Source organism: Notolabrus celidotus, chromosome 9 (genome assembly GCF_009762535.1).
Source record: "Notolabrus celidotus isolate fNotCel1 chromosome 9, fNotCel1.pri, whole genome shotgun sequence".
Classification (NCBI taxonomy): domain Eukaryota; kingdom Metazoa; phylum Chordata; class Actinopteri; order Labriformes; family Labridae; genus Notolabrus; species Notolabrus celidotus.
Window position 1 is genome coordinate 17,862,614 of NC_048280.1, and position 26,305 is coordinate 17,888,918.

Here is a 26,305-nt window from a genome sequence, read left to right on the forward strand (position 1 = left end):
ATCATAATGTGAGAATAAAAAAACTAGCTTTATCAATTTCACAAAATCCACATGAACTGATGTAGTCATTTTATTTTAAAACCAAAATCAGTGAATGCTACATTGTTCAGCAGATGAGACATGCAACTTTTGGGTAATACAGTGACTGTTGGAGTAAACTTTTGTAATATTTATATGATCAGTCCAGACAATTACTGCATTAAAAACACCATACTTATTACAGTATAGTTTCTATATTATGACCATGTCATCGTCTTTTACATTAGAAAACACTTTTTGTACATGGGCCTAGTCTAATCCTAATTATTATAAACAGTTTTTTCATCGTCAAAATTAATTTTCAGTCAATTTTCCACTTTGTATACAATACTTTTGTATTGTTAAAAGAGCAAGAGGTTTCAATGTTTTCATTTTAATTGATGGGATTGCTTGTTTATTGCGGAGTCATGATTAGGTAATTCATAGAAACATACTATCACACAGCGTTTTCATATGTACTTTGTCTCTGCCAAAAAAACAATCACTTGTAAACCAGAGTAAAAAGTTTATTGTTGGAAAAAAAATTCCCAGTACAGCCCTCTCCCAGAATCAGCAATAATATCTCAAACACAGTGTAATACTCCTCATCTGACAGCCATCTTCTGCTTTGCTTCATGGTCATTTAATCAAATTACATCTCAGATCCAGGGAGAGTTTTATCTTACAGCAGTGATTTGTTAAAACTCCACAACAACACTGATTTCCTATTTGATATGTTTTCACTCCTCGGTTGCTCCGTTGGCAGTGACACCATCTGCGACCCCATTGACTGCTGGGTCTTGGTCTTGGTCTTCTTTCCCGTTGGCCATAGGCGCATTAGAAACAACATCTGCCCAGGTTCCTTTACCCTTCAAGGCTGATGGGCTGACGGGGACGTTCTCAGCTACGTTTATTTCACCATTTACCTCCTTTGGTTTTATCTCATCAACTGTCGCTTCAGATTTTGTCTCACCGCTGGCTGTGCTGCTGTTGTCTCCATCAGTTTCCTCTCCTCCGGCCCTGACCTCTGACTCCCCGTTCACCTCCTGGACCTCAGCACCTGGGGAGACTTCGTCACTCTCCGCTTCATCTAATGTTTGCTGCTTTTCTTCTGCTGGCTCCACCACATGACCATTAGATGAAACTTCAGCAGCACTCTCCGCTGAAGTCTCCTCTATTTTCTGCACCTCTTGGCTCTCACTGCCCAGGTTTCCTTTTTCCTCAGCTGCTTCACCGTTTCCCATTTCTTGATCTGGGGTTATCTCTGCCCAGTTCAGGGTCTCCAGGGAGAATAACTGCTTAGCTCCAAGGTCCAATCCTAGCTCTTTTGCCACTGCTGCCTTTAGTTCCTGGTGTTTCTGCTTGTACTCCTGGAGCTTGTTACTATGAAAAGACAATTTACTTTAGTTGTTTGCAAACTCAATTTAAAGTCCCTTAAAACCAGATTTCACTAGATTCCTTTATTAGCTCTTTTGCTGACATTTATTAGCTAAAAAAATCGTCTGTCATTGCTTAACAACAGCAAATCATGGAAATGGTTGGTGTCACATCATAAATCTTTAGGGAAGCAATATGCATCATACATTGTTTTTAAGATCATTCGTAACACAGGTTCCTTTTACAGTACATATGGGAACTTTACTTTTAAAGCTAGACCTTAAAATGTTAGCCGTATGAACCCATTGAAGATGCAGTTTATTTGTTTATTTAATGTATGAAAGTAACAAGACTCCAGATAAGATATACAAAGCTTGAAATGTTTTTAAGGAAAGTTACCTCAACATCTGTAGAGTTACATTTTAGCATTAAATGAGTCCTTCAACAAATCTAAAGCAAAATATGACAGTGACTATTTACCTTGCAATCCTCTTGATCCCTGTCACCAGGACCATCTGCTCCAGCACCGTGTCCGATGAGGGAGTTATACACTTCAAAGAGACAACAGAGAGATTAATAAACATACTTCTCTTTTTTGTTGAGAGTTAAATGCTAACAGCAACTTCATGAGTTGTTGGACATACCTCCACTGATTGCTCAGTGCTGTCAGCTCCAGCCTGCCTGAGAGAGCGCTCCACCTTCACTGCCTGCTTGGTTATGGTGCAAAGAAACTCTTTGCTGCAGCTTGTTTGAGAGTGTTCCTCTCCAAACTGAGAAAAAACAAATCCATGAGATGACATGCACACACAATCAATCCAAGTCTCTCTCTCTGTCACATGTGTACACTGACCAAGGAAGTAAAAGCAGCAAGAGCCTCTTTTTCGTGCATCATGGCACCTCTGTAGTCTCCCTTACTGCACATCCTCTGAGCCAGCATGTGCTGACTGCATGGACAGGAAGCAGGAGGAAAAAGAGTGAGGATGTTGGAGAAATGGAATAAAACAAGCAACAGTAATCTGTTTATACAAAACACAAGTGAAAGCTCCAAATGGCCCCTCACCTGAGAGCTGTGTGCAGATTTGTGGGTCCAAAGAAAGAAGTGTTGAGTCTGAGAGCGTTCTTTAAGAACTTTCCGGACTGATCCCCTGTCAGCACCAGGCCGATACAGCCCTGCAGGAAAGAAAGGAGAAAATAAGTTTATAAATTAAGACATTCTTTATGACGCCTCATTTCGTTCTCAGGGTAACAGCAAAGTGGTGTGACCTACATCCAGTGTTGCAGTGTATGGATGATCCTCTCCGTGAACTGTTAGCATCAGCAGGCGAGCTCTGAGGAGACACTTTTGGGCGAGGGCGGTCTCCCCTCCAGCAAACATATACACAGCCAAGAGGGCCTACGTATGAGAAAATAGAAAATACACTCACAGTTTACACACATGACCCATCTGCCTCATACAGCTCACAGGGGTTTTGGTGCCATCTCCTCGCTGAACAAATCAGAATGTGCTGATATACTCACGTATTGCTGGATTGTGTTTGCATGGTCAAAACCAAGAACTCTCTCACTGATGACTACCGCTGTCAGCTGGACACTGCGAGCCTAGAGAGCAGAGAAAGTCATGCTGAAGAAGTGGCTACCTTTGTAAAGTGTTTTGCTCTCAAAATATTTGCAGACTAACAAAGTTGTTGGATGTAGCTCTGAATTTTTTAAAAATTTCTCCCATAATGTTGTGTACTACTTTTAGTAAAGTAGCAGAAAACAAGAAGCCTTATTCTAAGCAGAAGTACTTCAAAATTGGCTTTTGTACTATAACAGAGGAAATGTTAATGGTATCCTTTCCCTGCTTCAAAAATTAACTGTATAAGGTTACAGCTCAGGCAGCATACCTCCGCTGGCTTCCCCTGCAGGAAGGTCACTTTGGCCAAAACGCTGTGGCAGTAGCAGGCATCAGGGTGCAGGTTATCAGACACTCTGCCAAATAGGTACACTGCTTCTTTCAGTTGCTCGTGTGCCTGCTCCAGCAGACCTGCAGTTAGTAAACACAGACTAGTTAGACTGACTGTTTTACCTCTCATTGGACATTTTTAAGAACAGATTGTTTATTCACCCACCTTTCTGGAGGAAGGTCAGGCCTGCATGGTATGCTGCTGAAGCATCCACAGTTGGCATGTGAATGTGCTTGACCACAGGGAAGATGTTGAGGACGTCGTCTGGACCAATGGGAGCTTTGTTTTGGTTGTCCAGGAAGTAGTCCCTCAGTCTCAACTGGTATAGACACAAAATAAAGTCAATGTAGTTCTACTGTATTTCTTTCCAGGGTTTTATCTCACAGATGATTTCCAAAGTAATTTCAAACATAACAAGTGTATTTATGTTTCAGTCTGACTTTTCATTCATTTCATATTATAGATGTTTGTTACCTGTACTCCAGTCTTTAAACAGAATTCTCGAAGCAAAGAGATTTTCTGAAGGCCATAGTGCTCCACCAGGTGGTTTGGACCAGAACTGTCATGAGGAAAAATAACAAGAGTATTAAATGTACTGCAAAACACACTGACACAGTTTTGGATATTTTCAGTAAGCCAGAGTTCCCCTTTCTGTATCAAAAATGTATATCAATATGACTTATTTTATGCAAATAGAGGTCATATGTGTCATAAACAAGACATATGTATATGGTAGCCTATAACTGAGATCATAAAAAGATTAACTTTAGACATACTGTAACCTTTATACTGACCTGAGAAATGGCCAGTAACTATTACCAATGTCTGGATCCAATTATGTTGACCAATAATTTTTGTGGTTGCATTATTGGGTTTTGAGAGGGAATAAGTTATATTGTTATTGCATAGTGGAAGACTCCAAAAGCAAATTAAGAAAAGACTCTAAGTCTAACCAACAAACTAACATCTTGAACTGTGAGCAAACACACTCTGTGTCCTCACCCCAGGCAGTCAGCAATGCTGTATGTTTCATCAGCGTCCTGGCAAACCAGGTTCCACAGCTCAGCCCCAGTGAGTGTGCTCCAGGGTGTACTCTCAGAGGCCCCTGCCCCTCGACCACGCCGCCTCGACTTCTTTTTGGTCTCCTCCCCCACAGCAGCAGGCGTGAAGTGTGGAACCAATAAGCAGCAGAGGAAGTGACTGACAGCTGCAGAGCAACTTGGCACGTCCACACCCTGCAGAAACATAACCAGGGGCAAAAGCTCATTCTTTTTGGAGTGAAAGACCCACACCTGCTGCTTTCTTTTCCTTTTTTTTTCTCTGAAAAATACCTGGAGGAAATTGTTGAACACTCGTCTCGTTGAGCGGATGAAAATTTCACCAATGACAGATCTCTGTTTGAGAGAGAATGAGAGATGTTAGAAAACATAAATAATAATTACATAATTGGAGCGACTTTTAGGTTGACTAAGTCATAACTTAAATTCACCAGTATATGCCTCAGGTGCTCTTTGTGTTCTGACTGGCTGATGGCCTTGGTCACATGACCAAGATAACGCAGATTGATGCCTCTCTGGTGGAGCACCTGCTTTAGAGAGGTTCCATCTGTTGGTGCCTCATTGTTTTGTAGGCAGTGCTCAACCTGTATAAACACACATATATGTATACATTGGCCGAGCTTGTTCCATGTTTGCAGTAGATCATATGCTTGTTATAGTATGTAAACAGTGGATCCTCTTACAAATGCTGGTATCTGATGTGTGATGATGAAAACAGCAGCTTCCCTCAGTAACTTCTCCTGCAGCTTTGTTGACTGACTTTCAGCATCGGGGAAGGAAACCCCTAAACACAAAACACAAAAAGCCTGTCATACATTGCTCTTGACAATACTGTACTGTGTTTGAGTGTAAGTGTGTAGTTTCTCATGGTACCTGGAGAGAAGACGTTTGGGTTGAAACGCATCTCAAATATGATGTTGCTCACAGAGCCTACTTCTTTACAAGCAGCTCGTACTGCATCAGTGGATCGAGAGTCACCTGCAAGCATAGAAACATTTGTCATGAACAAAAAGAGCAAAGTTTGTTTGACTGTATTTTCTGAGTCACTTAATTTAGATCTTATGAAAAACTTCTTACAAGCTGTTGCACATTCTTCGAATCCCCCATTTTCATCCAGTATCTCCTTGACACGCTGAGTGAACTGGCAATGTCTGAAAGGAGCAAAACAAAACTTAAACTTTGTGACAAAAATCCAAAACTTAGGTTGAAGGTGTTTTATTATGTTTAACTCACTTTTGCTGTATGAAGGCCTGCACCAGTTCTGGTCTCAGTCTACAGAGTCCATGAGGAAAACTCTTGGGGAGCCCATAGTCTGAATGATAACTCTCTGGCCAGCTCTCTTTTACACAACTCTTCTTCTCCTCTCCCTCTTCACAGCTTTTACTACTTTCCTCTTCTCCGTTGTCTGTCGGACTTTCTGTCTCTACCTCAGGACAGAAGTTGGCATCAGCTGGGAAGGTCCTGAACACATCCAGTATGTAGAACCTCCCATCAGCCCCCAGCAGTCCTTGAGCATCCACTGAGGTGAACAGTGATGCCTTGTACTTGTTTGGCAGCATAACAACGTGTCTCTGGATGGAGAGAGACTTTGATGCGTAAGCCAATTGCTCCAATAGCCGCCTTCGCTGGGGGGACTCCTGGGCTTTTGAATTGACCCCATATAGCAGGCCTCTATAGAGTAGGAGGAGGGGAACAATTAAACTGTGTGCTGATACAACTGCTACAGTTAACTGGTATATTATTTTCCATTGGGTTTTACCTCTGGGCTGGGGTAGTCTCCTGATCCTGCTCTGAACCCTCCAAACCAGGAGCCATACCCTGAGCAGTCAGACGCACTCCTCTGTAGTCTATGATGGCTGTAGGCAGTGTGTGCAGCCCCTGATGCCGGGCTATGTCACTGTAGGCCTGTACTCCTTTCAGTTCCAGCCTCTGAGCAGCCCTGCATGTAGAAGATGATGCTCTTATCAGACTTGCTAGGGTGCATCAGTGTACTTAGCGAATCCTTGATTACCAAAATTAAGGGCAAATTGGATTTCATATGTAGCATCCTGTCATTTAACTTGTGTTTTGTTCTCACCTGCGGCCCCTCTCCCCTCCAAACATTACATTCGCTGCCCCCTGGTTCATGAACAGGCCACCCCACAGGAAGGCCGGGTCCTCTGGGTTTCCATTCACTGGTTCCACAAAGCCGTCTACAACAGTCTCTGCCCCCTGTGTAGCGGCCCTGACAAAAGCACTGTTTACCTGAGGAGACAGTTGCAAAATGGGTAAGGACAAGAGAGAAAGAAAGCAGGTGATAAAAGTCTCTTAGTTTCTCAGTTACCTGAAGCAGAGCTCTGTCTCTCTGCAGCCGCTCCTCCAGACTGCTCATGGGAAGACCTCTGGCGGCCTGCATCTCCTCATTCCAGTCTGGAGCCTAAACATAACAAACATAGTTAGACTTAATGTCACAGCCATCAGTGTGTCAATCAACAGACATAAAAGCAGAATGTGTTGTGTAGTAAATAACCTGTGTGGCTTGCTGATCATCCACTCCCAGTCTGCTGTAGGTGTTTTTGTGGATTCGGGAGGTGCAGGGAGGCCCGAGCCAGCTCAGTGTGTGGTAAGGAGTGGGCATCACATCGACTGCAGGTAACTGAAACCTAGAAGGAGGGAAGAGAACGGTCAGCTTTACATGCGTGTGCACCTCACCAAATTGAACTATTGAAACTCTGTTTCCTTATAACCAAAAATACACTTCACTTTAGTGTTATGGTAAAATGTTACCTATTTTTGAGTGTGGTTAAAGTTTGTTTGAAGGCAGGGCTGATGTGACAGAGCAGGTCAGTGAAACAGTGACAAAGTGGGGCCGACTGTGCAGGACGGGGATCAAACACATCTTCTGTAGACCTGGGAAATAGGGGAGAAGGTTTATAATCAAATGTAAACATTTATCAAGACATTTATTCATTATGGTCATTCAAAAATTCAAAGCAGCCTGAGCTAAGGAACAGGAAAATAAGATTTATTTTTCTTTCTAGTCCTAAAAAGCTAAATATGTGCCTTAATATGTGTTAAATATTTGTGTTTGAGGATGAGTATCATTTTATTTCTTTACCTGTTTAGAAAGAAACCTTTCGGACAGGAAGTGATGTCACACCGTCGTCCCTCTAAGGTGACCACAGTGATGTACTGGAAGTCTCCCTGCAGCTTCCTGTGTCCTGGAGGCGGATTCCAGCAGCTAAGAGACAAGTCCCTGATGCAGCTAGGGGCCTGTGAGACAAACACAAAGTCAGAGAGTCGGTGTGAGTCACAGGGTGCATCACAGTGACCCAGGCTATAACAAGACTCCAGGTATGTGTGTACCTCTGGTTGGGAGCTCTGTGGTAGCAGAGCCATGAGGGGTCTATCTGAAGAACCAGGGAGGAGGTACTCAGGAGGAGCTGCATCCTGGCTGGCTGTTTCTGTTTTTGTGTTGCTAAGAGAGCGTTTGAGGCTTTTTCCATTGGGTAAGCTAGAGTCTACAACCAACAGGAGATATTAGGTTAAGCTTGACCTTTAATGTTGCATTTTTGTCTGAGTGCACAGTGTGTGTGCGTACCTGCTGTGTGTATGTGTGTGAGTGTTTCTAGTATGCTGGGTGAGCGTCCTTCTCTCAGTGCATCCTGAGGTCCTGATGCTCTCAGCAGCTCCAGCACACGAGCCAGATGGAGCTGGGCCGAGCGGGAGGTGTAGGGCTCTAGAAAGACATACAGCATGGTTTCAAAGGTTACACAGTCTATGGGTTACACTGACCTTAATGATACAGCAAATACTATCAACATGTTTCAAACTGCTACAATAGACAACACAATATTTAATGATTCACTTGAAAATTAATATATTATGTCAATATTCATGTTTGACATTATAGAACAACAAGTATCTGGTAATTGGTTATGTATGCTCTTTAGATAAGACTCTAATAGGGTATAAATTCTTCACAATAAAAGTTGGCCTTCACTTTGTTTCAGTATTTCATCATCGAGTGAGGGAGAAGCTGACTAATTGCTTGGCACAGAGCTGTAATCTCTGCAACTATGAAACCTTATTAGAAAAGATGAGTCAGCTATTTGCATTGAGCTGAGAGAAACTTGAGTGCGTGTGAAAGGGAAATCATGATGAGTGTGATGATAACACCAACAGGATTAGTTTTTACTGCAGAAGTTGAGAACAGCATTCTTAGCTAATTGTTTTTCATTAGGAATTGTTTCAATATTTCATCAGAAAAAGCTTAGTTATTTTACGATAGCAAGATAATCGACCTGTGATCCCAACACAACAAAATGTTGTTTCCTGTATTCATTCCAATGTTTATCAGAGATCAGGAGTGTAAAGCCAGCATGCAAAGATTGTGTCCAGACAACTGTTGCAGTTTTGGATTTATGTTTCTGGCTGCAGCTACCTCCAACAAGTTGTAACAATGAGTAAAAACGTAATTTTTTTGTCAAAGAATTCATCCATCATTTTAGTAAAGTGCAAGCTTGACTGCAGGGTAGCTGCACCACAAGCAGTGTACTTTTTCATACAAGCTGAGATTGCATTATTACTTAGTTTTCTCTGAAAATTAGTAAAGAAAAATATCTTCTTAATCTGACATAAAGACAAAAAAAAAACATGCAAGCTGCATTACACAACAGATTACATTCCAGTATGTATTTTATGTCCATGGACACTTTCTCCAAAACTGTCATATCATGTCCTTATGTAGCTTTTAGTCATTTTTAATCGTATGGTTATTTTCTTTTCTTCTCTCTTTTTGTTTGTTTGTTTGTTTGTGTTTTGGTTTCTCCTCCACCTTCTTATTTTGATCTTATTTTACCCTATTTTATCTTTGTTTAATCTTGATCTTTTAGGGAGCCTTTTTAACATCTGGCATGGGACTACGGATGTAAACTAGCCTTTTGGCTAACTCTGGCATATTTTACAGAAGTGTTAATTAATATGCATGGTCCTTTTAAATAATGAATAAATAAATAAATAAAACGGCATAGTACTCAATTATGTTATCAAACGTGCATTAAAGGGGATTATTAAAAAAATGCATGAATCACAAACATGAAACAAAACAATTCAAACAAATGTAAATATGAAATAAATCTGAGCAGAAAGACAAGAATCTTAAAAACGGGGCGTGGCAAACAAACACACTGTGCTGATACCTTCTGCCAGGCGAAGAATGGCTCCTGGTTTGAGCCCCTTGACGCTCTGCAGTTCTACGAGCGGGTCTAGAGCTGTTCCAGCAAGTGTCAAAGACAGGTTGGAACGCGGACACACCTCATCCCTCGAAAGCAGAGTCATTACAGTGTGTTGCACAAGCCAGAATCCATGGACCTACAAAGACACAGTTTTACAAAGCAGCAATAGTGATATGTTGAATATGAACCTTACATTTAAAAAGTCAGTTTTTCTTTCAGAGCAATCCGTGCAACACAGTAAAGTATAACATGTGGAAGACATAGAGTATTTCATACAGTATATAGAGCATAAGCAGTGACAAAAAATCAAGATGGATGAACATTAAGTAAAATGTCTACATATACTCAAACTATGCACTGCAATAGCCAGGTTTTAGTACCTGTAGCTCAAAAGACTCCACTCCTGCCCCCTGGATCTTCACAGAGAACGATGTGTCATCTGCCTGCTTGATACCAACAACTGATTTTCCATCAGTCATGCCAGTTGCTTCTGCTTGAAACAGAAATCAGAAAAAAGAAGAAACTAAGTTAGGATAATCACAAAGCTCGGCAACAGAAAGGCAAATAGTTTCAGTCCTTTCTTGCCTTCCGCTCATTATGTTCTGGGAATACTTCCAGCTAACTGCGATGCTGAAAAGACTTGCACTGTATGAATCACGGAATGAGAGACTGAATGAATGAATGAATGAATCACAGTTGTGACTTTTTGTGTTCAGACTCCATCATGTATTGTCCTGTTAAATTACCATGAGCTGGACTGAAGAGTCAGTGTGTGTGTGTGCGTGTGTGTGTGTGCGTGTGCGTGTGTGTGTGTGTGTGTGTGTGCGTGTGTGTGTGTGTGTGTGTGTGTGTGTGTGTGTGTGTGTGTGTGTGTGTCAGTGAGTTAATTGCCTGAAGGTGAAAGTGAGAGGGATTTTCTGTATGAAAATGTCACAGAAAGGGAAAGTTGGGGTGTGTCTGCCTTTCACACACACACACACACACACACACACACACACACACACACACACACACACACACACACACACACACACACACACACACACGTACACGCTGAACCAGAGTGAGAGCAGGACCCAGCGTGTTCCTCAACCTGCAGTGTGACTAAACCTGTTGAATTTGCCTACTGGCCTCCATGTCATCTCAGGGTGAAGGGACAACCACACCCAGCGTTGGCATGTGCAGACAGCAGAATGGTAAAACACATAAACTAACAAACCTACAGCTCTGCAGCAGAGCCTTTCAGAATGCATGGATTCACACACATACTGTATAAACAACACTTTTAACACATAGACAGCAGACCAGAGAATTTACTTTGCACTCCAGTCTTAGTATTGTAGTTCATTTACAGTGATTCCTTGCTTTGTGCTGTCAATCTGGGGCTGCTTTACCGATGGAAAGCACCCAAAAGTGGCTTCTCTGTTTTTGATTGGTCGGCTGGAGGTCCCTCCTCTCTGCAGGCTTGGAGCCATCAGCCTCCTCTCTATTACAGTTGCTTTACTATACAGAAATCAACATTGTTTCAGCCCTGACAAGTTTATCTTGGCACTGATTTGGCAGAACTCCTTCTCTGTATTTCAAGTAGTACAAAAGGGAACTATCAATCAAACTTGGATGAGCCTCTCAACTGACATAACCTGCCAATCATAATGCTGCACCCATAGGTGCATATCTTCTTTTGGGGGGCTGTGTAAACACTGCAGGCAAACACAAACTCTACCTTAATTCAATCACACTGTCATGTTAAAGGGGAGTGGCTAAGGTCTGTTTGAGAGAGTGAAGAAGCAGTTTTAAGTCAGAAACTGCAGTAGGGAATTGAAAAATTGGAAATAGATTTTATATTTTGGATGAAAAGCCTTTCACAGAACATTTGATAAAGGCCAATCTTTGTCCCAGAATGATCTTAATTGGAGGTAGAGGTTTATTCATTATGGCAGTGTAAATTACTACAAAGTTAAGTAGTTTCCCCGAATGGTCACAAACTTTCTGAAAGCAGAGGAAAGCATCAGCCATGTTCAGAGCAGCATAGCTATACTAAATCTCCCACCCTCCTCACATTCTCTGGCGAGGGAGGCACCACACATAAAAAGGAGGAAGAGGAACGTGCAGAAGAGAGACACAGAGAAGGGAGAAGAGAGAAGAGAAAACATAATCCAGAGATTTCTCACCAGCCTTGGCCTGATTTCTTCCTCCTCCCTTCTTCACTTTGTCCTTCATGGCTGCGGGGTGAAGTTTTCTCTCCAGTTGTCTTCTTCTGGTTTTCACTTGTTTGTGCTAGTAGTTACTTCCCTTCAAAGTCTGGCTTCAAAGTGCTAGAGGAATGCACCAGAGAGGGGAGAGGGTTAAGAAATGTGCAGCTGGAGTGAAAGTAAAACGGCTCTCTGTTCAGGATTGTGACTCCTGCCCCTCTTTACAGGGAAAACTCAGCTTATCTGTTCTCCCTGAGTAAAAAAAGCCACACCCTCTTATTGCTCCACATAGGCTTATTACTCTGCATGTCTCTCACACTTTGTTGGACTGGGTGTGTCTATGCATTCTAGCTCCACTCACCCTTCCTCCCCTGGCAGGATTCACTCCTCCCTCCCTTGCTCCCTCCCTCTATAAGCCCTGGAGGAGAGGTGGGAATTACACACTGCTTTTGACATAAAGTATTTGAAGTTAAAAATGTTTTGGTATATTTTTGTGACATTGTGTATAAATGTTTCAAATATGATAGAAGTAGTAGTAAACTTCTTATAAAGCCACACTTATTCTGCTGATCTGTGGAATTAAAGGAGTCATCTAACAACTCCTGTGTTGACTCATGATAATGAAGTCAGTTTACTTGATACAACACTGATGAGACAGTTTACCTGCCACAAATGGGTGTGCCTATCTTGTGATGTGGCCGATCATTCATTGTTGAGTGGCCTACACCTATTACGAGAACATTTACTCATACCTTGGTGCATACTTCAGGTCAAAGCAAGCATCAGGGCTTCTGGGTTTGGCTGTGCAGGCATCTTCTTTGGCATTACCTGAATGTAATGCCATACTAATTGTAGTTGCATCTCACATCTGCAGTATTATAGGCCCCACCGCATGCAGTTACCTCTAGGCAGAAGGACAGGAAAATCAAGGATGCACCGTCTGCATACTCACCAAATAATCCCTGTATCTGTTGGGTAAGATTCGAGTATCTATATGCAAAACATTTTCTAAAATTTTTGTAAATCCCTCTCATGTCATTCTTAAAAAAAAAATCATTATACCAGAAACAATTGTTCCAAATCGCTATTATTTTTTAAAAGTATAACCTATAAGCAGCAGCTGTTCTTTAACCTTTGTACAAATATGTATTTTTTGCCTTTTTTTTGTTTTAATGTAGAGATATGGTAGATACGGAAGAGGATTAGGGCCACTGAAAAAGTAATATTATTAAGGTCCAATATTTTTTATTATTATTATTATTATGAGAAAAAAGTCAGTATTCTGGAAAAGTCAGAATTTTTCTCAGAATTCTGACTTTAATCTCAGAAATCTGACTTTTTCAGAGAAATCTGACTTTTTCTCAGAATTCTGACTTTTTTCAGAGAAATCTGACTTTTTTCAGAAATCTTAATTTAATCTCAGAAATCTGACTTTAATCTCAGAATTCTGACTTTTTCTAAGAATTCTGACTTTTTCTCAGAATTCTGACTTTTTCTCAAAATAATAATAATAAAAAAAAATTACACATTAATTATTAGATTTTTTTTCAGTGTCCCTAATCCTCAGACTTCATACTCTCGAAAAAATAACAATTTCGTGACGTCAGCCAGGCCAATGGGGGCGGTGCCCTTGTGATGTTGTGAAGTTTCCTGATGCTTTCAAGTGCTCCTTGTAAATCTCAGTATTACTCATAAAGTTACGGTGATCTTGTACAACAGGCTAGGTATTGGAGTCTGCATGCAGGCCTTAGCAACTCATAGTTTATTTTATTATAGCAGGACAAAATTTTAGGATAGTAGGAAATGTATTGACTACATTTTTAATGTAAATGTGCTCGGTTCTTTACTTTATAATTGACTCTCTTCGTAATCTTTAGAATCACATTATTCCCTGTAAGTTTAATATAGATAATCAATTCATTTTTACTCATTTTGCACAAACTTGAGCGTTAATTTGTTTATTTGTGAAGGTTAAATTTGTAATCGTAATTTGTCCGAGGACACTGTAACTAGGCAGCGTTTGACAGGCTGCCCTTTGCTAGCTAGTCAGAACAAGCTAAACTACGGACACACGGACTCGGTGTTATTTGTTATGTAAAATTAGAGGTAAGTTGACGATAAAGACTCCATGTTTCTTAGATTTTAAAGTCCAGTTTATGAGCATGATGTGAAAACTGAGAGCTTGAAATGACTGTCTCTTTAAGCCTTTATAACTTAGCCTTTAGCATGAACCTCAACTTACCTCAACAACAGTCAGTTTCTGGGTTTGTGTAATTCTCAAAATACACCACTAAGGCTACACATGTCAGTTTCCTTCCGCTTGCTTTTGCTCGAGATTAGCATGTGCATTGTCGTCGATTATGAAACCCTCGTAAAGTGGCTGAGCTAGCGTGCCCAGTTAGCTTGTTGTGACATTTACAGGACAGTTTACATTGTCCATTACTGCCCAGCAGCTAACGAGTCAGCTGGCACTGCTCCTCCAGATCTGGGATGACAGATAGTTACCTATTAACTTCTCTGCCCTCACACACGCCACCAAGGTTTAAGTAAGAGTGGCAAGGGATATAGCTGTATGACAGTGTGACGCCTCTGCTCTGCACTGTGTTTTTACTACAGGGTCCGTGTTGTTGTGCCCCCCCTTTCCCCTCAGGTCAGAGCTGAAGGTTGGGACTAGGTCCTGGACAAATGTCATGCAGTCCTGGTGAAGAGGGGGGTCTATCTGAGGCTGCCCCAAACGTCAACAACCAAGACCTGTTTGACAACTCCACTCAAACCTCGGCCACAGGGAAGACCACTGTGGAACCGGTAAGGGGGCATGTGTTATTTGTTTTTATTGCTATAGCTTTGTTGTTTTTTAAAGTGAGTTCTGTAGCTCTACTCTCTGTGCTCACTGGCAGATTTCAGTTATGAATTTCAGATATTACCAGTGGTGGACAAAGTACACAGCTTCATTACTTATACAAAATATAGATACTCATGTCAAATATTACTACAATACAAGTGAAAGTTACTCTGTCAAATTATAACTTGAGTTAAAGTACTGAAGTACTTGCTTTTTAAAATATGTAAGTATTCAAAGTACTTCTTAAAAAATTTCAAAACGTTGTATTTTCACAATACATGAGTTCAGTGAAGAATACATAGGAGTACATTCAGTTACATCATGTTTATCTAGAAACCGTTACTTGAAATCTCTAAAAACTATACCATGGAATAAAAACAGACACTAAGTTACTCCAAGCACAGACAACTTAGTTTGAAATGTTTATCTGGAATGAAACAAATGTTACGTAGCTCAACGCTTTCTCATGTTGGACAGTGAATTTTAGTGTGTTTGGGCAGAGTGGGAAACAGGGAGAACATTTCAAACGATAAGTATCATTCTTCAATTCAAAAACCTCTAACCACGGGCTGAAGATATGGACATGGGTGCTCTTGTGGAGAATTATAACCATCATTACCATATCTAAATGAACTGCCTGATCTGAGGGAAATTTGATCTGTGTTTGATATACAGGTATAACTAAACCACTGAGACAAACAGAACTACACAAACACATTTTACTGTCTTAGGGATCAGATTTCAGAAAAGAGAAGGAAATTCATGAGCTGACTTCAAAGCAAAAGTAGTGAGTAACTAGAGCATTGATAGAAATGTAGTGGAGTCAAAAGTACAATAATTGTCTTCTGAATGTAGTGGAGTAAAAGTTCCCCCAAAAATAATACTTAAGTAAAGTACAGATACTCAAAAATTTTACTTTTGTACTGTACTCAAGTAAATTTACTTTGTTAATGTCCACCACTGGAATTGCATATATTACTGATTGGAATTAGAACTGGTTTAGTAAGAGTGAATAAAACTGGTTGTAAGCAAACTTAACACAACACTAAAATCATGTGCGTGCTCTACATAGATTAGCATAGCCTTCACCATAAGTTTTTAAGAAATTTGACATGTATGATTTGAAACTGTATGAAAGAGCCGGTGGGACCCCTCAGTTAATATTTTACTACACAGTCTATAGGTTATCCCTGCTAAAGAGTGTTATCAGTGAAGTCATTATTTCTCATTGATCAGCTTCAGGGGCACAGAGGGCTGCTCGAGCTCTAGTTGTGGATTCGAAGTACAATTTTGAAGTGTCATCCCCAATATGTTTATTTTCAGTCTTTGACTAGGCTGATCTGTGATTAGGAACTCTAAAAGGTTTAAGCAAGTGGATAAAATTGGATTGAAGTACATTGATCCTATATAACAAAATCATGGCACATTGCACAATTCGAGGCCATGCCAGTATTTAGACAACACACCACAGCAGTAAAATTGGGGTAAACTTCTAAGTCCAAGTGTTTATATTCAACTTACAACTCTTGTATCTCTAAGACAGGCTCTGTTAACCCCTTCATTGTCTTTTCAATCTCATTAACAACAGAAAAAGTACAAAGCTTGTACTCCCATCCTCTTGGACATGCAGAGATAGCTGCTGCATTCTTTTACCCCCAATAAAAGACAGGAGGGTATATGAGATGAAAGTGTCCAGAGGAGACAATAGAACAAGCATGCTGTTGGAAGCCTGTGTCAGAGTGTGTGAAGCATGTATGTACCAGAATAGAGCATATGAACCATTTCCCCAAAGGTTTAGTGCTTAATGAACATTGTTTTTATGTTACATGACTTCATCCAAATAAAGGATCAGAGTTGTTGTAAATCTGTACACCCACCACATGCACATTACACTGCAAATCAGGTTGGTAATTTGACAGCTGTGTGTAATATGGGTGTTTTTTTTGTGAATTTAAGTGAAAGAAGGTTGTGTACAAGCTGAAACAATGAGTTGAGACAAAGACAAGAGGCAGCTTGTAGAGGAGGAAAGAATATAACAGGGCTTTGTGTCTCGGGAAATGAGGAAGCCTGATCCTTTCCTGTCACCGTTCTTTCCTTTGTCTGATCTCTCAGGTACTTGATAAGAGCTTATTATAAGGGCACAGACTCAGCTCAGACTTCTATATTTACTTTCTTTTAAAGATACAAGGTTAAGCAATAGGTTGTTCTCAGAAAGACAAAAACAGTTGTGCAAGTGTAGCAAGCTGGGCTTTGCTTTTTTTCTTCTTATCTGATCACTATTGCCGGCGTGAAGAAGAAATATTGATTTAGCATCTTGGACGTGCTGTCATCCTATTTTTCTCCAGGTGTCACCCGTCGTGGATGAGGCCTCTCCTTGTTCCACTTCCTCCTTCGAGATGCTTGACATGGAGTCGGCCCCCGCTCCTTATAAAGAAGTGCAGCCTCACTGGTTCTTCTGTCGACGAGCCGAGGACAGCACCTCCTGGCTCCCTTTCAGTACAGAAGACTCTGACAAATTAGAGAATGCCTTGAACAAAGGTAACTAAGCTCACTGTTAGTAGCAGTTTAACTGAGAGTTAGAATGAGGTGTCAGTGTTTCTATTTATAACAAAACACACCCCAATCTAAGAGAAATAATTTAAATCAACAAAGTAACAGTGGTAAATGATTTCCCTCTGGGACAGTTCTGTTGACCACAGTCTTTGAAAAGGAGATATTCAAATGATTCCAAAGGAGGGCAATTGTCATCCTTGCCATGCTGCTGTAGAGATCCAAGTCAGCAAGTAATGGTAATTGTTAGGTAACAACATGGTCCTCAGGGGTAATTATGAGTCTTTAGCTTTAAAAATAACTTCCTATCGGTAGATTGCTTGTAAATTGGACAGCTTTCTACATGAATCACTTGATTTAACCAAGTGGCAACCTCCAATCTAAAAATATGAGTCCAATGCGAAAGTGCTAAAAACCGCAGTTCATCGAGGATCTGCTTGAGGCTGGCTCCAAGGCTGGAAACCACATACACACCAATTCAAAAAAAAAATACAGCAGAAATAAATATGTTTACAGCCTGGTACAAAAGACGAGTGTTGTCTGATAGCTCATTCCTCGATCGGCACACAATTTCGAAGATATTGAGATTACAGGCTTCCAATGAGAGGCACAGTTGACTTGATTGGCAGGCGGGAACACTGTAGCTGTTGGCTAGGAGGCTCAAAGCCCGCCTCTTTACATCACAATCACTCGACAGCTGCACTGTAGCTCCCCCGACGATTTGCCTCAAAACAGTGCTTCAGAAACAGATGGGTGATGTCACAGATACTACGTCCATATTTTATATAGTCTATGGATTTAACCCACCTTTTCCTCCATACATCCCAAGAAAATATGTGAATTATCAGGAGCATGTCTTTTCCGCATCTATTGTCAGAAATCAATCCAAGCACCAACATCCTCATGGAACCTTAAACTTGTTTTCTGAAGTTATAAAAAGATTGTGTATGTGTGTTTACTGTGGCAGTTGGGTAAAAAGGAAGAGGAGGTGGTGATAGCTGTGGAAGGAGAGCGGTATGATGTCCATGTCAAGGAGAGGAAGCGGCATGCTGTGTATTGGGAGCAGGCTCCCACTGAAGTGCGGCGCTGCACCTGGTTCTATAAAGGAGACAAAGACACCAGGTTCTTACCGTATCCTGAAGACTTCAGCCAAAGCTTGGAGGTAGGCCAACACTGAACCCTCTGCCATCACAGTGCCCATTTCTTCATTAATCTGATTTCCCCCTCAACGTAACTGTTCCTATAACTATGCTCGTCTTTCCATATATATCTGTCTTTGATTCCTTTCCCTTCATCCTAAAATTTTAGGAGGCCTATATGATCGCAGTGACCTTAGACGAATGGAAAACTAAAACTGGAATTTCCGTCTGGAGAGACTGTTATCCTTCACAATCCCAAAGTAAAACCTATTGTTTAAATGTCACCATGTTCATGAAAATATGTAAAATATGAAAAAGACACCTTGGTGTGATTCAACAATTAGGTTCAATGTCTCTTTTTAACAAGCCTCTTGTCTCTCATTTCCCTGATCCTGTCTCAGCTGATAATGCAATACCAGCCAATAGGATTGCAGGACGAGTGGGTGTCTTCCCCCTCGGAGCAGACTCGGCCACGAACACTGAAGAGGGGGGTGGAAAATATACCTGTAAGATACCTGATGGTAAGCATCTGCAATTAAGGAATTATGATACCAATTTACAAAAGCAGAATGTACAGATGAAACTCTTCGCTCATATTTCTGTGCTCCCTCAGTGAACCAGATCATGTGGACCACCTTGTCTTTATGGTCCATGGCATCGGCCCTGCATGGACTTGCGCTTCAGATCCATCATACAGTGTGGTTAGTGTCAGTTTTTTTTGTGTACATACATACTATGTATATAGTTGCATATACAATGTCCTTTCTCTTTGCCTCTCCAGTAATGACTTCAGGAGTGCTTCCCTGTCCCTCCTCGCCTCTCATTACAAGCGGGCTCAGCAGGATGGTGGTATAGTGAGAGTGGAGTTCTTGCCAGTCAATTGGCACAGTGCTCTACACGTGGATGCCACTGGTGTGGACGAGTGAGTATGGAGAACAATAGTTCTATGAAAATCAAATTCCTATGTTGTACAGTGTTACTTATGTCTCACATTTTGCAGGAAGTGATCAAACACTGTCCTCCCTGCGTGTATTTTCTCCCTTGTTCCACGCTTTTCAGGGACATCCAGAGGATCACTCTACCCAGTATTAGCAGGCTGAGACATTTTACCAACGACACTCTACTGGACCTGTTTTTCTATACAGCCCCACCTACTCTGCCAGACCATAGTGGACACAGTGGCCTCAGAGATCAACAAGCTTCACACCCCTCTTTAAACAGAGACACCCAGAGTTCAGTGGGAAGTTTCAGTTGTAGGCCATAGCCTGGGTAGGATTTGCACAAACACAGAAGAATAAAACTTATATGAAGTCAATGAAATGCTGAATATCGGTGCTTTTGCTCTACAGGTTCCTTAATCCTGTTTGACCTGCTAACCAATCAGAAGACTGGATCGGAAACCAGCAAAGGGGTACATTCGCATTCTCAGTACAAGACAGCATACAGCATACATAAGTATACTAATAAAAGCATTGCACATATCTCCAATTGTGTATAAAAAAATCAAATTCTCTACTCTGTCCTTTCCTGTGCGTAAGGTGTCCTCTGATGAGCCTTTTCATCCAAACTGTGCAACACTGGAACAGATTCTCACCAGACTGGGCCTTCAGCAGTACCTGGAAACATTACAGGCAGAAAACCTAGACCTGGAGTCACTGGTAACACACACGCACACATGCACACACGCACACACGCACACACACACACACACACACACACACACACACACACACACACACACTCTCACACACTCACACACACACAAACACGCACAAACACATACAAATTCAAGTGTAATACAAAATGTAAAACTTGTGAATTTCCTCACACAGGCTCTTTGCCAGGACGGTGATTTGAAAGATTTAGGGATTCCTCTTGGACCTCGGAAGAAGATCCTGAACTACATCAAGAGGAAATGGCTTCCAGAGGTAATTTCATTTGCAATCAGTTTTCCTTCTACTTTCAAACTCTATTTACTAATGATTGTTACTAATAAGGTATCTGTAGTTTAGAAGTAGTTCAATTATGCTTTATGTTCTCCAATCTCAACAGGATTGTAGGATTGGAGCAGTTCGTTGGCACCAGGGTTGCAAAATCCACCTCTGATGGACAGTGATCTTGATGGTAGCCAAGCTTCGGGAAATGACAGCGCAGCAGTCCCAGTTCCACAGGGCACAGTCCATCACCAGCGCTGTAGACTATGAATACTTTGACATGGGCATCGGACAGGTACCACGCAGGGACACAAATACATAAACTACAGCTTGGGAATTCACATAGATAAAAGCTTGATGCATCACCTTCCTGCTTCTCTCCTCCCTCGCTTGCCTGGACAGACCAATGGAGGCATAGCCAAGGACAGGTGTGTCTCACATGGTGTCCCATACTCTCAGGCTTTGTCCTTATATCACCCTGCCTGGAGTTTTCTCACAAACAGTCCAGGCTGGTCAGGGAAAACTCAAGGGACGCCATAGGGTTACCTACATTCTCCCATGATAGAGGCTACCGTCTTTATCCCATCAAGTTGTACAACCCAACACCACACATCTGTATTTGTGCTCAGGTCAGTCCTGCATGAGTGGTCTGCTCCAGCTCTTTTCCTCACCTGCTATCACACTCCCTGGCTGTCGCCCTGATGCTATAAGAGTTAGTTTTTATGTTCCTGACTCACCCAAGAAGTCTGATTATCTTTTATCTGCCTCAAACAAAAACTGGAGTGTAAGGCATGACTCTATTTTACATTAAGTGTTCCTCGACTCTGCCCTCTCTTCGCAGGTCTCCATAGAATACCCACAGCTGGCGTTCCCCCCTCAAACGTTTTTTGCTTTTGGCTCTCCTATTGGAATGTTCCTGACTGTGCGTGGACTTAAAACACATCGATCCTAACTACACCTTCCCCACCTGCAAGAGCTTCTACAACATCTACCACCCAGTGAGTAATCCCGTATTAATCTGACGTTCAGGTATACCACACATCCTGCATTCATCCCAAAAAAGGGAATAGAAGAGACTTTATTCGGTACAGTCAGAGTTTTCAGTTTCATGTAAATTAGCAGTAACTGATGAGATACAAATGTTTGTTTTTTAATCAATATAATAAGATTATTTTCTCAGTTTCCTAAGTATGAAGTTTAGATATCTGAACACAACCAGTTATCTACTCTGTCTTTTGCCATCAATAAACATACACATGAGAACTGCACACAGGGTCTTCCACTCCTAATTGATGAAACAGGGTCTCAACAATTATCTTTACACCTTCATTGTTGTGCAGTATGACCCTGTGGCCTATCGGATAGAGCCCATGATTGTGAGAGAGGGTGGACCTGGAGCCTATGCTGATCCCTCACCATAAGGCCGCAAGGGATGCACCTGGGTATGCCTTTTCGTTTCCTTCTCCTCGTCTTTGTTGAACTATATTGGTGTATTGGCTTCCTTATGGCAGGCTTAATGATAATCTCTGTCCCTGTTTGCCTGATAGAGCTAAAGGACAGCTTGACCCGTATGAGCATGGATTTGAAAAACAATGTTTTGGGATCGCTGCGGACGGCATGGCAGTCCTTTGCAAGGTTACCAGTTGCTGCACTGCCCCCAGTAGAGGAAGGAGAAACTACAATAGAGAGGGACCTTCAAGAGACACACGGTAGAAAAGAGCTTTCATTTGCCTTTGTGTATTTGTGTGTGAGTGTGCTCAAGAGTACGTCTAACTCAGTCTCTTCGTACCCCTGTCAACCCTCTCTGCATGCTGTCACCTTTTCCCTCCCCTTTTCTGCTGTGTGTTTTTGCTCCTTCCTCCCTTAACCCCTTACCCTGTTACCTGAAACCTCAGCCTCTGCAGCAATCACTGCTTCTGCTAAGACGGAAGAGAAAAGTGCTGATTTTTGGACTAAAGTACTGGAGTGGCCCAGGGCCCTTCATAAGCATTACTTCAAAGGTAAGCCAGGGTAGTCACTTGGTCAGAAACAATTAGAATAAAACAGTGAATTGATTCTTTCTTACCTTACTACAGTAGAAGCCCTGTAATAGGGGTTTCTCTGTAAACTTGCCTGTGAGTAGTTATTTTTATTCAACATTTTCATGTAACTTGGCAGACCTAAATCTGGAAAAGAATAATGCACTATAGAGGAATCATTAAATAAGGGAACTCTATTTCTGTGGCTTACTTTGGCAAGTTTGCATCCTCACAAAGAGAAGAGGTTACATAATGTCTTACATTATTGCTGCAGGCTCACACCACTCCTGTCCCCCCCCCCCCCCCCCCCCCCCCCCCCCACCTGCACTAACCCTTCTTTACGTATAAACTGTAAAGGTCAGCATTCATTTTACTGACACTTCCCTCAAGCACCCCCCCCCCCTCCTTTCCGTCTGTCAGCTATGATTGGTTGAGTTTATAAACAGCTTCACTGACTGTCAAACTTCAAAAACAACAATAGTAACTGTCCATACAACACTTGTAGGTGCTGACAAACAGGACAAGTAGAGTAGTGACATTTGTTTTTTTTAACATGATTATTTTCTTGGATCTCAACCAGTGTGTAGTATCATTCATCAGGAGCAGATTGCTTACAGTAGCTGCATGCAAGTACATGCCCTGCCCTTTCACACTGCGCCTCAGTTAGAATGTCAGTTAATGGCATTTATCATATGCGAAACAGCTGCTTTAGGGACAGACCATACAATTTAATGACTTAAGTTCTTTTTGTTTTCCTTTTCCTTGCTTTGTATTTATAACCCCAAAAACTTATATTTGTTGTATCAAGCAAAATGATGCAAGATTGAAACTGGCAGACTTTTTAGTAGACTTTTTGGGACATGGTACAATGTAATGAAAGATTTTTGTGTTTTATCATTGGGATTACAAGTCAGCACAGAGGTGGATTTTCTGAAATAGTTATAAAAAATGTATGAATCTAAAAAGTGAACTAAATCATGAATTAGACTCACCTTTGTCTTTATTCAAAGGTTTGCTTTCAAAATCACTTATATTTAACAACTTGTTCATTGCAATCCAGGACAATTACAAATCATCCATTCCTGTGGGGAAAAAAATCTCTTAGAATCCTTTAATCTTAAAATTGGTTACAGACGTGTGTAAGTTTGCTTCACCTGCATAGATTTGTATATCAACTGCTGCAGACAGCAACTGCTCTCTTTTATCCATTTGTGTTTATCTGTTCTTGTTGACTAAAATAAATTAATTATATTCGCTGTTGGCTGTTTATATTGTGTTTTTCTGTCTGTTACATGCCCTTAAAGGCTCATTCTTCTTTATTTCTATCACAGCCGCAGTGTGTGAGGAGGCAGAGTCCTCTGTGTCAGCAGATCAGCCTGAACAGCCTGAGCAGCCTGAGATAAAAGTGGGGATGTTGAATGGAGGACGGAGAATCGACTTTGTACTTCAGGAAAAACCCATCGAGAGTTTCAATGAATACCTGTTTGCCATCCAGTCCCATCTGTGTTACTGGTGAGTCATGCATACCTGTGGTGGGGTTGAACTACAGTATTAGAGTTCTTTTGTATTATGTGGCTGATGGAAATCTTTTTAAATTAAATTTTCTTATTTGATCTTCAGTTTTCCTTCAACTAATTATGTTTATCTTTTGGTGTGTTTGTTAGGGAATCTGAGGATACAGCTCTTCTGCTGCTGAAGGAGATTTATGACAAGCATGGTGTAGCCTTTGAACAACCACAACAGTAATGAAGTTTTATGACTGTTGACTGCGTTTTTTTAACGTGACAGTGACGTGAAAGTTGTAAAATAAAAAGAACTGACAAAGCCAGAGGCTGCACAACCCTCTTCCAGAATGCCTTACAGTCTGGGTGTTACTACAACTGACTCCCCCACCCTCTCCTCGCCTCTCAATGGAGACTGTTTTGCTGCAATCAGGTGATCTTGGTTCAGATGTGTCAGTCAACCAGAATTTTTCTGGTAAAAGTGGCTTGATGGTGCCACCTGAACTACCACAACAAGACTGGGGCTGGATTTCAAAAGTCGCTTCAAGTCCCCCCCTCATGTCACTGTTGTGCTTCTGGTCGCACTTTAATTTTTTTTTTCTCAGTCATGTTTATTTTACTTTGCACTTTTTGTAATTACAGTTCTTGACATATTATGCATATAGCTGCAGCTCATTTATGTTGATATATCACAATCAGAATGTATTGATTAAGTTATTTTTTAATTAGGAATAACAGATAAAGTTGTAAAAAGTATAAAATCAAACACATCAGGTTACATCGTGTTAATGGAAGTAATTCTCAGCCATCATTTGGCATAAATAGAATATAATTGAAATAGTGTTTTACAATGCATTACATTTTTATATATTCCTACTACATGTGTTCAACAGGACACCAGTAAATTTAACCCAGTAAATTTGAACCAAGTAAGCTCTTCTGTAACAAAAGATCTAACCTTTATGAATAACCAGGTCAGGAGACTTTGTTTGGTTTCAAATGTTTGCTTTCTCATCAGGGAAATTAAGGATCATGTTTTGTGTTACGAGTCCTCCTGGCAGCTACGTTATGTCTCTGTCAACAGTGAGGCCACTTGAAAGCCAAAGCTGCTACTCATACGTTTCTGCAATACACCTATAATGTTCATGTCACTCCATTTTTCATTCCACAGGTGTTTAGAAGAACTGTCATGTACTGACATAATCATTTGAAGCCAAGTTCATCTTGCTTTCTATTTATAGTGCAATATGTTTTTTTCAGTTTAATCATATCTTCACATGCATTTTGAAAGAAGTAATCCACATGACAGTTTGTTTCACAGGGGAAGCATTAAAATTAGAGTGCTTGAAATGTTGAGCTGGTTGTGTGCATGTACTGTATGTATGCCAGTACAGTATGTACTCAATGTTAAAGCAGTGTACTGTACAGAATGACAAGTTCAACTCCTCTCCCTTAGGTCCATGCCACTCCCCTGTTCTATGTTGAGCCAAAATTATTACAAACAGCATTTTGTTTTTTTATCCTCAAAGATGGTTTATCCCATCGAAGATAGACATAAGATAGCTCTGACTTTTCCACAATGAAAGGGCCAAATAATTCATGTTTTCCTCTGTCCTTTTTCAGGAAAGGTAACCTTACGTTTACTATCTGTACTGTATGCCATTCTTTTTAATGTAAGAGCAAAGTTTCTCAACTGTTTGTGCCTCTGACACAATGTTTATGGTCCAAAGTGTTCATATTTTTATTTAAACCAGCATTAGGAGAGTTGACACATTGAAATCAAATGAATTTGGCATAAAGAACATGACAGATTTATTAACTTCTGTTTCAAAGCAAATTAAGTATTTGTATTATGAATGAAGTGTCACTTAGTTTGTGTCCAGGCTACAAAGTTGAGAAACTCTCTGTTGGTGTGATTTGACTTTAAATATGACTCATATCTGACCCACTTATCAGGGCACCACAATCCCCCACCACTAAAGCCCTGAATTACCTGTTTCTCAGCCTTCTGGGTATAACATCTACACAAGAGATGTTTTGATCTTATGAGATCGATCCTTTTTCTTCATTAAGAAATGCACTGAATACTTAATTATCATTATGGTGTTTCCTTCAACCTCACTACTGTCACGATAATGTCATTTTGTGTCCAAACATTAATAACGTGACTTTGTGATCCCTGACTCCCCTTCCTCAGCATAACTTCAACTTTTGCACACTAAAGTTATATACTGAAACGTACCAAATACACGATTGTTCTCCTTTATAATTAAATAACCCATGAGTATGGTTACATGTTGTGTGTGCCATAATAAAACATTTTAAAAAGTGTGTTGTGTCAATTTTTTAGTTGCTAAGAGCATTTAAGCTTTTTGTAATTGCATTTCCGTCTTTACATAGGACGAAATGAATATGCCAAAGAACATTAATAGCTACTGTACGTAGAATTTCGTGGTTCTCAAATTTGCTTAAACCAGGGGTGTCAAACATGCGGCCCGAGGAACGACTTTGCA

The 26,305-nt window shown here is 40.9% G+C and overlaps 2 protein-coding genes across 7 annotated transcripts; one reads left to right on the forward strand and one right to left on the reverse strand.

Annotated features, from left to right (window-relative positions):
- Window positions 1-54: 54 nt before the first annotated feature.
- Window positions 55-14,626, reverse strand: si:ch211-166a6.5 (clustered mitochondria protein homolog). Of its 6 annotated transcripts, none has more exons than XM_034691629.1 (30): window positions 14,313-14,626; window positions 12,560-12,711; window positions 11,787-11,930; window positions 9,996-10,108; window positions 9,580-9,751; window positions 7,980-8,117; window positions 7,745-7,899; window positions 7,497-7,651; window positions 7,166-7,288; window positions 6,909-7,041; window positions 6,723-6,815; window positions 6,477-6,643; window positions 6,159-6,338; window positions 5,633-6,070; window positions 5,477-5,550; window positions 5,273-5,377; window positions 5,083-5,183; window positions 4,831-4,983; window positions 4,673-4,735; window positions 4,344-4,576; window positions 3,816-3,900; window positions 3,507-3,660; window positions 3,282-3,421; window positions 2,914-2,994; window positions 2,663-2,788; window positions 2,456-2,565; window positions 2,246-2,339; window positions 2,040-2,165; window positions 1,876-1,946; window positions 55-1,401 (listed from the first exon to the last, which is right to left on the reverse strand). In XM_034691629.1, the coding sequence occupies exons 3-30, from the start codon at window positions 11,833-11,835 to the stop codon at window positions 759-761; spliced, it is 4,275 nt and encodes a 1,424-aa protein (XP_034547520.1). In that variant the 5' UTR covers window positions 11,836-11,930; window positions 12,560-12,711; window positions 14,313-14,626; the 3' UTR covers window positions 55-758. The 6 variants fall into 6 exon arrangements, with proteins under 6 accessions (XP_034547520.1, XP_034547523.1, XP_034547521.1 ...); XM_034691632.1 differs by having other exon boundaries at window positions 9,996-10,105; window positions 14,050-14,605; XM_034691630.1 differs by having other exon boundaries at window positions 14,050-14,600.
- Window positions 13,520-26,123, forward strand: ddhd2 (DDHD domain containing 2). Its single transcript, XM_034691640.1, is given in 29 exon segments — window positions 13,520-13,913; window positions 14,458-14,612; window positions 16,995-17,187; window positions 18,168-18,361; window positions 18,508-18,549; window positions 18,551-18,598; window positions 18,740-18,854; window positions 18,945-19,004; window positions 19,007-19,043; window positions 19,120-19,260; window positions 19,398-19,488; window positions 19,490-19,546; window positions 19,548-19,578; window positions 19,581-19,607; window positions 19,688-19,749; window positions 19,877-19,996; window positions 20,171-20,266; window positions 20,391-20,412; window positions 20,415-20,479; window positions 20,481-20,567; window positions 21,114-21,203; window positions 21,205-21,270; window positions 21,613-21,657; window positions 21,659-21,702; window positions 21,704-21,714; window positions 21,820-21,981; window positions 22,168-22,272; window positions 23,622-23,802; window positions 23,955-26,123. Coding segments are annotated over 28 exon segments (2,394 nt in total). The 5' UTR covers window positions 13,520-13,913; window positions 14,458-14,492; the 3' UTR covers window positions 24,037-26,123.
- Window positions 26,124-26,305: the final 182 nt, after the last annotated feature.

What these genes read in the sequence shown, in the direction of transcription:
- si:ch211-166a6.5 (XM_034691629.1), bottom strand. Translation starts at nt 11,835, where the DNA reads ATGAAGGACAAAGTGAAGAAGGGAGGAGGAAGAAATCAGGCCAAGGCT. An exon ending in ATGATCAGCAAGCCACACAG is followed by an intron (nt 6,816 to 6,908) that starts GTTATTTACTAC and finishes TGTTATGTTTAG; the next exon opens with GCTCCAGACTGGAATGAGGA. An exon ending in TGTTCAACAATTTCCTCCAG is followed by an intron (nt 4,577 to 4,672) that starts GTATTTTTCAGA and finishes ATGTTTCTGCAG; the next exon opens with GGTGTGGACGTGCCAAGTTG.